Source organism: Tympanuchus pallidicinctus, unplaced genomic scaffold (genome assembly GCF_026119805.1).
Source record: "Tympanuchus pallidicinctus isolate F22 unplaced genomic scaffold, pur_lepc_1.0 scaffold16, whole genome shotgun sequence".
Lineage (NCBI taxonomy): Eukaryota > Metazoa > Chordata > Aves > Galliformes > Phasianidae > Tympanuchus > Tympanuchus pallidicinctus.
The window spans coordinates 14,383,777-14,398,783 of NW_026294679.1; the positions used below are offsets into that span (position 1 = coordinate 14,383,777).

The following is a 15,007-nucleotide window of genomic DNA, read 5'->3' on the forward strand; positions in this document are numbered from 1 at the left end:
GGCGGGCGGGCCGCGCTGTAAGGCAGCTAGCGATTGGCGGCGGGGCGGCCGCTGCCCGGCTTTGTACACACGCCGCCCCGCTCGGCCCTTTAACAATGGGTGAGGCGGGCGGCGCCGCGTGATGGCAGGGGAGCCCTTGGCACGCCGCGCCGCGCTCAGGTGCCCCGCGCCAGGCCCTGCCGCGGCCGCTGCGTAGGGTGAGTGGGGGAGGGGGGAGCGCCGCCGGCCCTTTGTTGGGGCGCGATCGGGCTCCTCGCCCGGCGGCGGGGCTTAACGAGCCTCAGTTGTGCCGCCGGCTCGCATGACGGCCAGCTGGGCCGGGGGGCCTCGGGGCCCCGCGGCGAGAGCGGCAGCTGATCGCGCTTAACTGTGGGCGAGCGGGGAAGGGGCGAGCGTGGCGCTGCCCGCCCCGTCCCGCCCGCCCGCGCTCAGCCGGCGCCGCTTCCTCCCCTCCGCCCAGGCCCCGGCCGCGCCGCGCCGCCCCCCATGGAGCTGGAGGCGCAGTGGTGGACCGGACAGCTGGCGGCGGACATCCACCAGGCGCTGCGCTACAAGGTGGGGCCGCCGGGGGGGGGGCGGCGGGAGTGGGCAGCGCGGGGCCGGGGTGGAGCGGGGCGAGCGGCTTCGGTGCCGGCTTTGGCTGAGACCTTTGGGCTGCGTCTCTAGAGCGGGACACGCGGTGCCGTGTGCTCAGCCTGCCCTCGGTCTTGACAGCTGATCTGCCCCGCTGGGCTGTTCTCTGTTCGTCCGGTATAAAAAGAAAAGGACTTTGCTCAGATGTGCGAACGGCTCCGAGCTCAAAGTCAGGGAAGTGGTGATGCTATTGCACCGCCAGCACAGCATCGGGAGCATTTAGGGGCTGTTCAGAATTGCTTCAGCTCTAACTGGGAGTTGCTTGCTGGGGATGGTTTGCTGTGGTAGAGAGCATCTTGACTGGAAAACGAGTTGATAGTGACTGAGCCTATTTCTGCTGCCTTGTGGCATTTGCGGAGAGGATTATCGTTTTCAAAGGTGTGACTGCCAAAGTAACTTGTGGAGGGGGAGAAACACGAGAAAAACAGGATAACGTATGTGCTCTCAGAGTTACAGTTACTACAGCAAAGTCAGATTGTGAAATTCCAAAGTTTGGTAGGTATGAATGGCTTTGGTCATGATGAATTTTTTTCCTGATTTTATAAAACACTGCGGAACTTTGAATTGATGCTAAAACTTGGAAAATTGGGGGTTACTCAGTTCTAACCTGATGTCATTGGATTGTTCTGTTGGAAATCTACTTGTAGTCAAAATCCTACTTAGTCTGCAATGCACAATGTAACTCATAAAAGTACGCATGACAGCAGGCAAAGGCTGAGCTGCTGTGCTGCACCAAGGGGATGTAGGCAGGAGCCCTCGGATTCTACTTCTGCCAGCCCAAACTTTGTATTTCAAATACAGTGCCAAAGGCTTTTCTTCTCTGTAGTGTTGGTAGGGCTTTGGTGTTGTCCCCCTCTCCAAATCTCAGGCTGTGTGAGGTTTATGTGCCTTTAACTCAGTGTCTGAGAGCGTGCTGTAATCAGTGTCAGGGCAACATCAGTGAGATCAGATTAAGTCAGGGTCGGAAGTGCATGCAGGAAGAGATGGTATCCCCCTGCTTCTTTCCCAGTTCCCAGCTTCAGATATAGCTGTCATTGCCCCCCTCACAAAGGCACCTGTAGGACAACCAGCTTTGGTACAAAGTCTGGTTGCTCAGATCAAACTGCAACAGGAGAGGGCTGAGTTAAGCTATTGGACTTCGTGTTGAAGCATCTGAGCAGTCCTTGCATATTGCTGGTGCTTCCCTGCTGGAGAAGCCTTTGCAGTAGAGAAGGTAAAATCAGCAGTCACTCTAGCTGATTGGTGAAAATATATTAAGCCTTACACTGTTATACTAATGTTATGCAGAACCAAAATATTTAATTCTGTAATACCACAAATAATCTTTGCTCTGTGAAAAGAGATACTGAAGCTAGGGGAACAAAAAGAAAAGGAAAGAAATAGTTTGCAAGTTCCATAATAAATGTGAGAATACCAGCTATGTTGGTTTGATGCCAGTGTACACTAAATGGTGGTTTTAATAAAATTGCATGCTGCTGTCCATCTAGGAGCTGAAGCTGCCCTCCTACAAAGGCCAATCTCCCCAGTTACATCTGAGAAGATACTTTGCAGATCTGATTGCCATTGTGAGCAATCGGTTCAGACTCTGTCCTGCTGCACGACATCTAGCTGTGTATCTGCTGGACCTCTTTATGGATCGCTATGACATATCCATACAGCAGCTGCATGTGGTTGCTCTTTCCTGTTTACTTTTAGCAAGTAAGTATGTAGCACCATAGTTGAACGAGAGTAATACAGGTGGTTCTGCCAAGTGCAGGGAGTAACCTGCTAGGGATACAGGGGGCAGAGGAAACAAAGTGGTTATAAAAGACTGAGGGTTAGATTTGCGTACTTAAATTTGGCCCAGATGATAAGCCTTTCTTTAGATTTCTGTTTGGACCTCTGTTGGCACCTGATAATACAAAGGGGAAAAAGTGAATTGCAATTAAAAACCAGTGTTTGTGTTTGGAAATACGAATTATTCTAAGATGAATTTTTCAGAGGGAAGCTACAGGAATGGAAAGGCTGCCTTCTGAAGAATATGTCAAAATAGGTGGATCCAGTGCTGAAAACAATTAAGATACTTGTGATAAAGGAAGAAATGAAATAAACCATATGTAGACTGTTTTGCAGCCTGTTGATGGTGCTGCATGTGTCTGGCATACTTCAGATTTTGTAAATTGTGCTGTTCTTTGTGCAAGCCTAGGCTAAAGTAAATCCTGTACTGTGTCACATAAAAAATGTAATGTAGGTGAATACACTGGCGATTACACAGTACTCTGAAGATAGAATTAATTACAAACATTCATTAATAACTGTGCTGCTGCTTATATAGCGCTCAGCTAGAATCCTGTGGTGTGTATCCATCTTTATGCACTTCTGGAGCCGTTTTACAAGTCCCCAATAATATATGAATGTAGTTTGCAGCATGCTTGCTGGCAATTGTTCTTAAACCAAGCACCCAAGCTTTGTGCTGGTAGCAGAGCTGACTGCTGGTTCAGTTTCTGCTAACCCATTTCTCTGAATCTATTTTCATTTTCTCAAACAAGATATGTCACATTGTAGGCCCTGTCTGCTAGTTAACACCTCTGTGCTCTGGTTTTCTGGTTTTGGTATACTGCTTCCTTTCAGTGCACTCTGTCTTCAGCAGTACAGCTATTCAACAGAACAGTTGAAAGATAAAAGGAGTTGTTTTGGAATTCTTCTGGGGGTAAATTTTGACTGGATACCACCAGCCACTTTGGCAGAGGATGGGGCTCTGAGTATTAAAAACCTGGCCTCAGAAACCAGTATAATCCATTTAAGAAAGTGGATAGTCTCTGAACTAATGCCAGATCTTCAAATTAAATTCATGTTCTGAAGAGGATTATTGGTTTTTTTTTTTTCTTAATCACTTTTACTATCCTTTGTAACAAACTGCAAATAGTGCTTATGAGAGCCTGAAGTACACATTCTTCTGAGAAGCACTATGTGACTTAGTATGGAAAGCACAAACCAAAATGCTGCTTTGAACTGTCCTGTGTGGCTCAAACGAGTTGTTCAAACAGTATGGTAAGCTAGACAAATCACACTATGCCTGATAAAGTTGTAGAAGTAATAAGAGAAATGATTATGTGAGTCCTGAAAAGCTTCCATTTCTGTAATTAGTTAAGTGTGGAAAACAAAAACGAACAGGCTGGGGCTGGCATGGCCTTAACTCCTGTGTAAATACCTCTCACTGTTAGTGGGGTGAAAGCAAACGATTGGTATGTTCAGTCCTGCAAAAGTCTCTAAAAATGTGCTTTTACAACATATCTGTAGTACTGAATAGTGGGTGTAAGATGGAAAGAATTTGCAATGAAATTTAAATAGCACAACCATATGGCAAACTGTATGGAAATGTGACACTTGTTTCCCTTATTAATGGATTTTCTACATATACAATTCTGCTTCAGGCTAAAAGCATACAGGCCTGACAAGTTAAAGTCCAGGGAAGGTTGAAGCTACCAGCAGTGTTAAGTTTACATGGCAATGTGGTTTTTCAGATGTACATTGCTGAAATCTACTTCTTTGAAATGCTGGAGCAGCATATCTGCTATCAAATCTAAAAATGCACCTAGCGTAACAGGTAATAACAGGGCAGATAAATTGACTAGAGAGGTAGCTGTACTCTAATGATTTCTAAAACCAAACAGGGTTTGTGGGGAAGAGAGAGTGATTAGGTCCCATGGCAGTGGTATTTCACTATGTCATTTCATAATACAGTAGTTTGGTGACAAAAACTTAATATAAGTAGTGCCACGGATGTCATAACATAGCTTACTTCTGCACTTGGCAAACAGTAACTGGTTCATGGGCAGATGGATCAACAGGAAATATGGCACTGTATGATATCCAGCACGATGACATTATCTGCTGAAATTCAGTCCTTTATAGTACATGCTACTTTATGTCTCCAAGTAAGTCTTCCATTTGAGCTTTGCATTTGTGGAAAAGTCTAAAGCTTATTTGATGTACTAGAATTGAAATATGACCAACAACAGTCAGTAGATGCAGTGTGTTTTGTAGTTCACGCATGCTGAACCCTTTTTCCCCCTCTTTCTGTTCATCTGAAGGTAAATTTGAAGAAAAGGAAGACAGTGTTCCCAAACTTGAACAACTGAACAGCTTGGGATGTATGACTAATATGAATTTGGTACTAACAAAACAGAATTTGCTTCATATGGAGTTACTGTTGCTAGAAACATTTCAGTGGAATTTGTGCCTCCCAACTGCTGCTCATTTCATCGACTATTATCTTTCTATTGCTGTCCATGAAACTGATCTTCATGATGGCTGGCCAATGGTTTGCTTGGAGAAGACTAAGTTATATATGGCAAAATATGCTGATTACTTTCTTGAAGTATCGCTGCAAGGTGAGTTATGTATTTCAGGTAATTACTTCTTTGTTGTCTTGGCAGATTATGTCCAACTTAAATGAATCTTTTTTATGTTTTCTTCATTCTAGATCATGCATTCTTAAATTATGCCCCTTCTTTAGTTGCCACTGCATGTGTAGCTTCTTCAAGGATTATCTTACGCCTCTCACCAACATGGCCTACTCGACTGCATCATCTTACTGCATATTCCTGGGATTTTCTAGTGCCATGTATTGAACGCCTTTTAATGTAAGTTAATAGCTGCTTTTTTCTGGCCGGTGTACCAAACTGTTGGTATGCCTAATTGCTTCTAACACTGTGTTGATTTTTTTAAATATCTGTTTGTACTTACATATACTTATGTATTAAGTAATATTTTTAAGTATAACATGCTCAGAGAATCTGTTAAATAGCTTGTTCCCAATCTCTGTAGTCCATTAACAGGCAAAAAAGAGTATGGGAGGCTCAGGGTCTCATGCTTGCTCTTAAGACTGTGCCTTGGTAGTTAAAAAGAGGCTCCAGGCAGATTGTGTATCACACATGGAATTGTTTGAAAAGCCAACTTACTGAGAGAAAAATCAGCTGGGTGGTTGCATCTAGTTTTGTGTTACCATGTAGCAATGCAAATGACATCACACAAAACACCAGCAAATGCCAACTTGAACCTTGCTGGTAAGGGTTCATTGATACCTTGGAAAGGGTATCAAATCAGTTCTTACATTCCAAAGCTCAAGATCTAAACCTATGCCCACAGTAATTGCTGTCCTCCTATAGAGGTTTGCTCTTGCCCATATATAAGTACAATTATGCACTGTTAAAGTACAGAAAATTCTGAATCTGGAAGAATCAAAACTGTAAATAAGGTTGACATTATCACCTTTGACCTCTATTTTCTTCAGCAACAAATGTAATGAAGTGAATGGTACCTAGAGCACGCAAATGTGTTACATTTTCAGTACCACTCTGGAATGCTTTGATATGGGAGGACAGGGGAAGCTTACAGTCTTTTTTGTAGTGCACCATAAAAAGCTTGCAGTCTCTTAAATTAAGACTGTTGATGGGCTGAACCATACCAAGCTCAAGAGATCAGCCCTGTACATACAGAACCAAAATCTTATCTGACTTAAGGTCCGATAGAAGTGTGCAGCTGGCACCTGCTTGCTTCACATCAGCATAAGAGCATGTGAAAGAATAAGTCTAAATACATTTAAGGAAGGTATCAATCAAAAGAAACTCAGGTGAACTAAACTGTTTAAGTACAGAGCAGGACAGAATATCATGTTTTTTAAAGAAAAACTTCTACTCTGTTTCCAAATTTAAATGAGACAGAGACAACAAGTAAGTATACTTTCAATGATCTGGCACTCAACTGCAGTATACTAGCAGACTTTCTTGCACTGAGACTATTTTAGATACTGCTGTATTGCTTGTATTGCACTAAAACTTGGTTTAGAATTTAGAATAGGAAAATAAGTGAAATCCTGAAAAGAAACAAACTTTAAAGGGCAAACTTAAAAAAAAAAAAAATTTTTTTTTCTTAAGCTTTGGATCCTTTCTGGTAACCACAGCATTTGTTACTGCTCTTCAGTTAATCCAAGAGTTCAAATGACTTTTATATCTATTTTAATGTATTCTGTCTTCTCCATTTGTTTTAGTGCACATGATAACGATGTGAAGGAAGCAAATAAGCAAAAAGGACAACACTCTCAGTCTGCTCAACATACTGTATTTCAGACCCCAGGTCCGACTGCTCATCAGGCTAATGTTCAACCACACATACCACAGTATCTCCAAGCTCATCAGTCTTCATTACAGTATCATCATCAGACATCACAACAGCAAAACTGTCAACAGATAGTATCAGCTAATCACACAGCATCTTATCCACTTCAGACTTGCCCTTCTGCCTTACAGTCTAGCGTCCAGGCTCGATCCCATGCACAGACTGGTGCTGCCATGTCACTAGCTGTTCCTCTAGAAGTGAAGCCATGTGTAAGTGTCTCCTACAACCGCAGTTACCAAGTGAATGGACGATATTCCTGTGTTACTCCCTGCTTTGAGAGGTGATAAGTACAAAACTGATCTTGTGCTTGTTTATGGGGGGCAGGAAGTTGCATTGAGGGGGAGTTATTTTGTTTTTGTTTAACCTCAAATATGTTTGAGGGCAGGAAGTTGTATTAAAAAAAAAAAAAGTCTTTCCAGGAAAAAAAGGCAACTGGATTGACAATTAGTACTGGAGCTCAAATACAGACTGCTTAAACTAAGCACACGGAACATCTGAAAGATTGTGTATACCTGGGCATAGTAACTTCTTACTCAGGCACTCAGAATAGTCTGTGCTTCTAGTGCACATACTTGAAATATTAGCCAAAAGAAAAATGGCTGTGGACTAACTACAGAATTACTGTTTAATGAAGGAGATACGCAGTATTATTTTTGAAGACATTTATGTAATACCACCATACAGTATTAACTTTAAATTTACTGAAACTTAAGAATCCACTGAATGCCAGATTTTTCCAAATATGTAGGGACCAGAGGAAGAAACAAATTTCATTTTGATAACTCCATGCTCTTGCTTTTGTGTTGGATATTTGCTTTAGATATTTGCATTTGAGTTAACTGGTATTGTGGCTAGTTTTTTAAGTTTTGTACCCCACAGGATAGATGCTATGTTTTTCCTTCTTTTTTCTTTCCTTGTCCTTTTTGTTTAAAGTAACTCTTTCATACTAACTCAGGGAATTTTCTACTCATAACTTTGCGCTGCTGGTTTGTACGCTTAATTGGGTATAACCTGAGGGAGAAAGGGAAGAGATTATAGCAAATGGAGTGGCTTTTTTTCAGGGCATCTACACACCAAGTACCAAAGGGATGCATTAGTGTTCACAGAATGTAGATGTGAACTACTGTCCAGCAGTGAGGTATTAATGATTGAAGAAAAGCGAAAGTTTCATCCGAGCTAGTGCTGTGCCAGATTGTTACAGTGGCTGTGATTCCTCCATGTACATGCACACACAACAACCAAGCATCCTCCAATTGTACTGACTGTATCAATTCTACAAAAAAAAAAAAAAAAAAAAGGCAGTCAAATAGAAACCCAATCTGTGTCAGGCTTACAGTGGAGGGAAATTCTCAGGTAATAGTGGGGCAAATTTATATTCTGTTTGGGAATTCCAGAAGAAAATGCAGAGATCTACTCTTCTAAATGGGTGGGTCAAAATGTGTTGCAGAGTGAACTGCTTTATCACAATTAAGATGTTAATCACATAACTTTATGAAATTACACTATCTCCTGTGGAGCAGGCTGTCTGAGAGTAGAAAGCTTCACTTGTCCAACTCTTGGATGAAAATGGTAATGAAGATAGTAGGGCAAAACTGCTTAAAAAATAAAAAAAAATACCAGCCTCTCCTGTGGTAGAATATGGGAGGAAATTTGGATGACAGGATTCTTACTACTTTAAAATATCTTTATAGGTTGTAAACTTAAGGCTTTTTTGTTGTTGTTGTTCTCTTACCATCTCCATCTTCTGCTCATCTTAGTAGCAACACTTACAAAACTTGTACCATCCCATTGGGGATCTCACAAAGACCACTTTGAAAATAGGGGCAATTAAGATATGCTACCAATACTAAGGTGAGTGCTTTGTCACTGGAGAGAGGGCCTTCCCATTATGTTCAGAATGGAGAGAATGCAAATACATTCATTCTCTATGGAATTGAATGATAACATGCTACAAAAAAAATCTACTTATTGATGAGGAGAATAAATCCTGTTCCATTTGTTCTATTTTCTGTATAAATCCCAATTTTTGTTGAGGGCTTTTGTAGCATAAAAGTCTAAGTCAAGAGGGGTTTAGGAGGATAACAAAAGTTTATTGTTGAGAATCAGCTTTGAAATAGGCATAGGGTCAATTCTTACTTCTTTTAAGTGTAAAATCTTTTTCCTCACCTCTCCATCTATTAATGAATATTTCCCCTTGTCTGAAAGTAGCATTAAGTTGAGATTTTCCACCTCATAAGATGCCATGCTTTTTATTCAGCATTGTTACCCATGTAAAAGGGAAATGGACTTCCTTCTACCAGTTTCATTTTGTTGCATTGCTATATCCAAGTCCTCAGTGCTCTGAACTACCTCTGATACTATGAATGTACAGTCTTATAATAGACCATGACTTGAAGTAACAGCAGATGCCTGTAGCAAACTTTTCTGGAAAATCTCATCAGCTAACTCATCATCTTTAGTTGTGATGCATCAGTATAGGCTTTTTTTTTTTTTTTTTTTTTTTTTTGGAGTATTAGTAAAGTTATCCCATAGGCATTTGATATATAAAAATTTAACTAATACTTAACACTGGAATTATAATGGGTGGGGGGATTATTCAGTTAGTTAATACAACCAACTTACATTTAATAGGATATTTTTATTTGACAATTTTTAAGACATTAGGTCAACTGTAAAGAAATCCACTACTTGCTGTTTGTTTTTAATTTATTGCTTAGTCTGTCTTTTTTTTCTGACACTACAGCTTCATAGTGACTGCAGAGAAAATGTATACTGAACAGTTTTGATGTATTATTTAAAAGGGCTTTACCAGTGTACATTAAAGATACACTGTTCTTACTACTAGAACCAAAATGTTTTCTATAGCATAAATAAGAATGGTGCTCCTAAATGCAAAATGTCCAAAACAATGGAATCTTTGTGAGTGCTATGCATTCAATTTATTTTTAAAAATAAAACTAGTTTTGAATAAGAAAGTCCCAGTGTATACTATGCTTTATTTTTTTAATATTTAAACTGGCCCTAATAAGTCTTCTATCACCACTGCATATGAGCTGGAGGTATATGGACTTTTTCTCCACTTTACCACCCCTTACTTCTATGACACTATAAGCAGCTTTGGGAATGCTGACACAACCAAAAAAAAAACCAAACAAAACCTAAACACTGCAAACTGGGGGGAGGGGGTTCGAGTGGGAAGGAAATCATGCAGGAAGGGGCTTTGGAACTAATTGTACCCACAGCATATGTTCAACATTGTACACTTCAACAACCTTGTATCCAGTGCACAGCTGTAACAAAGAAATTGAGAACAAAAGAAGTGTTGCAGGAGGAAAGACATGAATTCATTTTGCTCTCATTCAAAAAAAAAAAAAAAAAAAGTGATACATGCAATCCTTTCAATACTTGAACTCAATTAGAAGAACAGTTGGCTTTTGGCAAAAGGCTATTGCCACAAGCTTTTAGATTATTTATAATAGCTGTGAGGGCAGAAGGTAATAGTTTTTAGTTACTAATTAATTTACTAATAATGTATACGTTTCACAATTGAAACAAGATATAGAACTCCAAACATCACGTGGGCTGCTCAAAGTATTCCCAGAAGGCTAGAAAATGAAAATCTGAGCTTATATCCATTGTTTCAGGGATAAGCTCTAACTGTGGAAAACCTTCTGGAAGCTACAGAGGGAAAGCAAGCTCTGTTCTGTTCCACCAAGGAATAGGGACAATACATTACATCAGTATAGTGACAGCATACGTGAATTACTGATACTTTCCTCTGGAAAGTTTTGTCTTCATCCTTAAGGTGGCAAACCTTCTGTCTAGACTTTCTCCATGAAATCCCATAGTTGGTTGTTTTTGAGTTTTGTTTTGTTTTAATTGTAATTACAAAACAGCAATTACCACCTGACCTTTATGAATCTCTAACTACAAGGACTGACAGCTACAATTCAGTTAGGTATTCTAGTAGAATTCAAAAGATTTTAAATTTGAAGCGTGAAGATTTGTTTTTGTACGTAACACACCAAGTTTCATCTGTCTCCCATGATCTGGGCTTATTACCTCTATCAAATAGTCCTAATTTCTGCCAGAAATTCATTTCATTTAGAAGCTGAAATTCAAAGTTCATATTTTGCAGACTGGCATGTAATTAGAAATAAAAGATTTTTCAAGCAATATGGCATGCTTCCTTAATAATTTATGAGTGGTTCCAAATGTTCACAGGAACATCAGCCTCTAGAGCAGATAGGCCTTATCTGACTGAACAGTAGTGCCCAGTTAGTAGTCTTTATTTCAGAGCAGCAAATTTTTAAAACACCAAGTGGCAATAACAAGATGCTGTGCTATTTTCAGTCTCCATTATAAATAATATAAATAAATAAATATAAATATAATAAAATAAAATAAAATAAATATAAATATAAATATAAATATAAATATAAATAAATAATACAGGTACTAAAACTGCAAACTTGAGATTCATTATGCTTATTCACTGTAACATTCACATTCACCATGCAAGTTATTTGCATCATTACTATACATATTAGCTGATGTATGTGCTCTCAAACTGTCCAGAAATGCAACTTGCTGTTCTTGGAACGTGTGAACTTACTCTCCTGAAAAAATAAGATACAAGAACATTTTCATAGAACGTTGTTAAAATTCTCATGAAAGAAAGTGTGCATTTTCCATAGTCTATGATTCATTTAAATGACAACTTGAAACTGTGATTACATGTCTGTAGGAATCTTTTCATGTTAATCATTGCTTATAGGAAGACTAACAGCCATTAGAATGCCAATTCAGTGTACAATCATGGAAAAACAAAGGTTGGAAGGAATTTCAGATACCATCTGGACCAGCCATACACAGCAAGAGCCAGGCCTAGACAAAACTGTCTACCATCTTGTCAAGACAAACATAAGTCCTAGGTGTTGAAGAAGCATTGGAAAATGTACCTACATGAAATTTAGCAACATTCAACAGTGGTTTATTTTTGTAGTTCTGAAATGATGCATTACACAATGGTAAGATGTATTCATTAGAAACGTGTTAATTAGAAGTTTGTAGGCTTCTTTGTTTTTAAACAGTGACTAAAGCAGTGTTTAGCTAAATGTAGCAGTATGTTTAAATGCACAGATCTTACAGGAGGGGAAATGGCATTCCAGATGGCTTCTTCACAGATCTCAAAAGACAGAATTTCTTCAGAAATGCCACAGAAACAGTTTTCAGAGAAAGTGCCCATATCACAGAGAGTGGCTTCCCACATCTGGTATTGCACCTTATCCTATCTTAGTGCATACTCACTGTGGAGCAATAAGGACAATTATCCACAAGGATTTGGCTACTCTTCTAGCAAAGGTTATGAGTACCAAAACAACTATCTTCATCAACAGATGAAGGAGTGGGCACAGAGCCATGCATCCAAAAGAGCATTCAATGACAGACGTGGAAATAGGATAAGATCCTGCTAGGAAACAGTCTCTCTACTAGGAGAAAAGTCCTTACCAGGCTGCTTTATCTGAGTTCAGATTATAGCTCTAAAGAGAAACTCCCTCATCATTGAGATCACTGCATATTTGTTATGAGAATCTTTTGTGAAGCCTCCAGAGACTTGGAAGAACTTGTTGGTAAGAAGGTAGCAAGTAAGTAGCACTACAGACCACAAAGGCTAAAGATACATCAGAAGAATTTTTTCCACTTCCTGGATTAACTCAACTGCAAGAGTGCAGAAGCAATTCTCAAAGCAGTTCCATTGCCATCTTCTTTATTTCTCTGCTTATATATTTCTCTTTATATTACATGAGGGTTGTGGGGTTTTTTTTTTGTCTTTGCTTTCGTTGTTGTTTTTTTTATTTTTTATTTTTTATTTAACAGGAAACCATTTTATCTTCCTGTTGATTAATTTCACTTTTTACATCCTCCCTATTGACCAAGCAGTCAGCATTCTGGAGAGGACAAGAGCACTGAACTGCTTGTTCAGCTTATTTTCAACTTCATTATGAGATTCCAAAAGAAATATTCTGCATTTTCCAGAGTTGGTATGATGGCACTTTTTTCCTCTAAAACAACAGAAAATACATACTGGCAATGAAATAGACTTCCAGTGGGAAAAAAAACTAAAAAGGCTTGCTAGTTTTCTTACATATATGCAGTAAGACTATAGCACATCTAGAATTAAAGCAGCACTTCATTTTGCAACCTTTTACAAATGGTTCCATGTTCCTTTCAAAAAGATTCACGACAATTCTGAATAAGTGAAATCTTTCATGTCAGTAGAGTAATTGCAGCACAAATTATAGTTTTCACAAATATACAATTGCAGTGGCTGCACCAACAAACTGAAAGAAAAAAAAAAAAACATCAAAAAAGCCCCAACACACACCTGGTATGGCTTGAAGGAACTACTAAGAGCAAACAGCAAAACAATGTAAAATAACATGACAGAAAGGATGAAATTGGTACTTCTCCATTATTATGAAGGAAAACAGAGGAACATTTCATAGAATCTGAGAACAATTTGTTTAAATACAGAAATAACTACAACAAATTATCATAGCTTTCAGTGAAGGCAAGAGCTTAGCAGGGTTTCCAAGAGATTAAGCATTTACGTAGATAATGAAATCATTCAGGATTTAAGCCAATACTAATAGAGGTAACGGAGAAATACCTCTTAATGCAAATTAGTCAACAGGTATCCACGAAAGGATTTCTTGTGCCTTCCACTTAGCAAGTAGGTCTGACTACATGCAGAAATTCTATACATTAAAGCAGTTAATTGTCAATAATTTTTGTGATGTAATGGATATACATTTAATTTTGCTAAACACTTCATGTGCAGTATGTTTTTGTTAGGTAAATAAGTTAACAATGTTTTGTGTCTGTTGTTTATGCCTCATTATCAATATCTGCATCAATTCTTCAGAGCAGTAGTTGACATCACAGGTTTTATTTCCATTTAAGTTTACAGTATGACTCAGAAATCCATGCCTTTTTTTTTTTTTTTTTTTTTTGGCTCTCAGAGCAACAATAAGGAAAAACATATACACTGGCAGGAAACTCTACAGAAAGCCTCCATAAAAATAGACTACAAAAGCTACTAACTCACAAAGTACACCCATCCTCAGCACAAAAGTTTAGGAACCAAGAAAGTCAGCACTAATCTTGGCATAAAGACAAAATACAATGAAAATATTTAATGTATTAAAAAAAATCTTATCTATGAATTTAAGGAATGGAAAAGCTTCAAAAAGTTTTGATAAAAATTTATAATAAATCTTAGATTCTGAAGACTGAGTCAAGAAACTCAATTTAACATTATAAACAGAAAGTGTTGCTAACAAAATTCTCAAAATGAGCATATCTAACATAGGGTCCTAAACAAGCAGATACAGGCATAACAAAAGACAATTCCAGGAAGCTGAAACTTGATGAACTGGACATAAATGGTAGAAACAAAACATTGTAACTAATCAGTAGAACTCTTCTAGGGAGATGATAAATATTCCATCATATCTAGTCTTAAAATGACAAACCAAGAGCTATAGCTTTTCCTTAATTAAAATAAAGACAGAAGTTCATATCTGATGGCTTACTAAAGGCAGCCAAACTATATTTTCAACACCAGAAATATCCACCACAATTTCAGATTTGCTTAAGCAAATTCCTAATTGTAACTTAAAAAGCTGAACACTGAAGAGCCCAGATTTTCCCAAACCAGAAATGGAGTGCCATTGCTTTTGTTGACTCTTGCTCTGTCTCAGAATTTCATCTTTCATTAAAAATAATGACAGCTCAGCATGAAGTCCCACAGCATCTCATGAAATACATAATGTGAACCACAGAAAAAAAGAAAGTATGAGAAAAGTCTTCTAACCTCCTAGAAAGCACTGTTAATACCATCCACCCCCATCTCTTTCACAGTTTAAATACAACAGATAACAGATGCTTAAGTTTAGGGCACTAGCTGAGTCTCAGAGCTAGGCTATTCAGATTTGACAGGTGCTGATTTTCAGTAACTATCAGGCATACACCTGTGACATTAATTACTGGTCTACTTTCTCACAAATCTCAAGAATTGAAATTATAAAATCAAAGGGCAGCATTGTCCCACCACTGTATTATAACCTGTATTTTAAGTTGGCTGAACTCAGTCTCCATGTCACAACAGAATCTACCTCTATCATTTGTGACTCCTTCTGTCATTGGCTTT

General features: G+C 38.9%; 1 protein-coding gene across 2 annotated transcripts; it reads left to right on the forward strand.

Moving 5' to 3' along the window:
* Positions 1 to 65: 65 nt before the first annotated feature.
* CCNJ (cyclin J) lies at positions 66 to 9,776 on the forward strand. 2 transcript variants are annotated; one of them, XM_052676611.1, is made up of 5 exons: positions 66 to 197; positions 2,121 to 2,331; positions 4,707 to 5,006; positions 5,099 to 5,258; positions 6,665 to 9,776. In XM_052676611.1, exons 2-5 carry the CDS (start codon positions 2,265 to 2,267, stop codon positions 7,074 to 7,076), a joined length of 939 nt encoding a protein of 312 aa, XP_052532571.1. In that variant the 5' UTR covers positions 66 to 197; positions 2,121 to 2,264; the 3' UTR covers positions 7,077 to 9,776. The 2 variants fall into 2 exon arrangements, with proteins under 2 accessions (XP_052532571.1, XP_052532570.1); XM_052676610.1 differs by lacking the exon at positions 66 to 197 and adding an exon at positions 430 to 555.
* Positions 9,777 to 15,007: the final 5,231 nt, after the last annotated feature.

Coding starts and splice junctions, on each gene's coding strand:
- CCNJ (XM_052676610.1), top strand. CDS start 487: ATGGAGCTGGAGGCGCAGTGGTGGACCGGACAGCTGGCGGCGGACATC. Junction 2,332..4,706: donor TTCCTGTTTACTTTTAGCAA/GTAAGTATGTAG, acceptor GTTCATCTGAAG/GTAAATTTGAAGAAAAGGAA. Junction 5,007..5,098: donor TCTTGAAGTATCGCTGCAAG/GTGAGTTATGTA, acceptor TCTTCATTCTAG/ATCATGCATTCTTAAATTAT.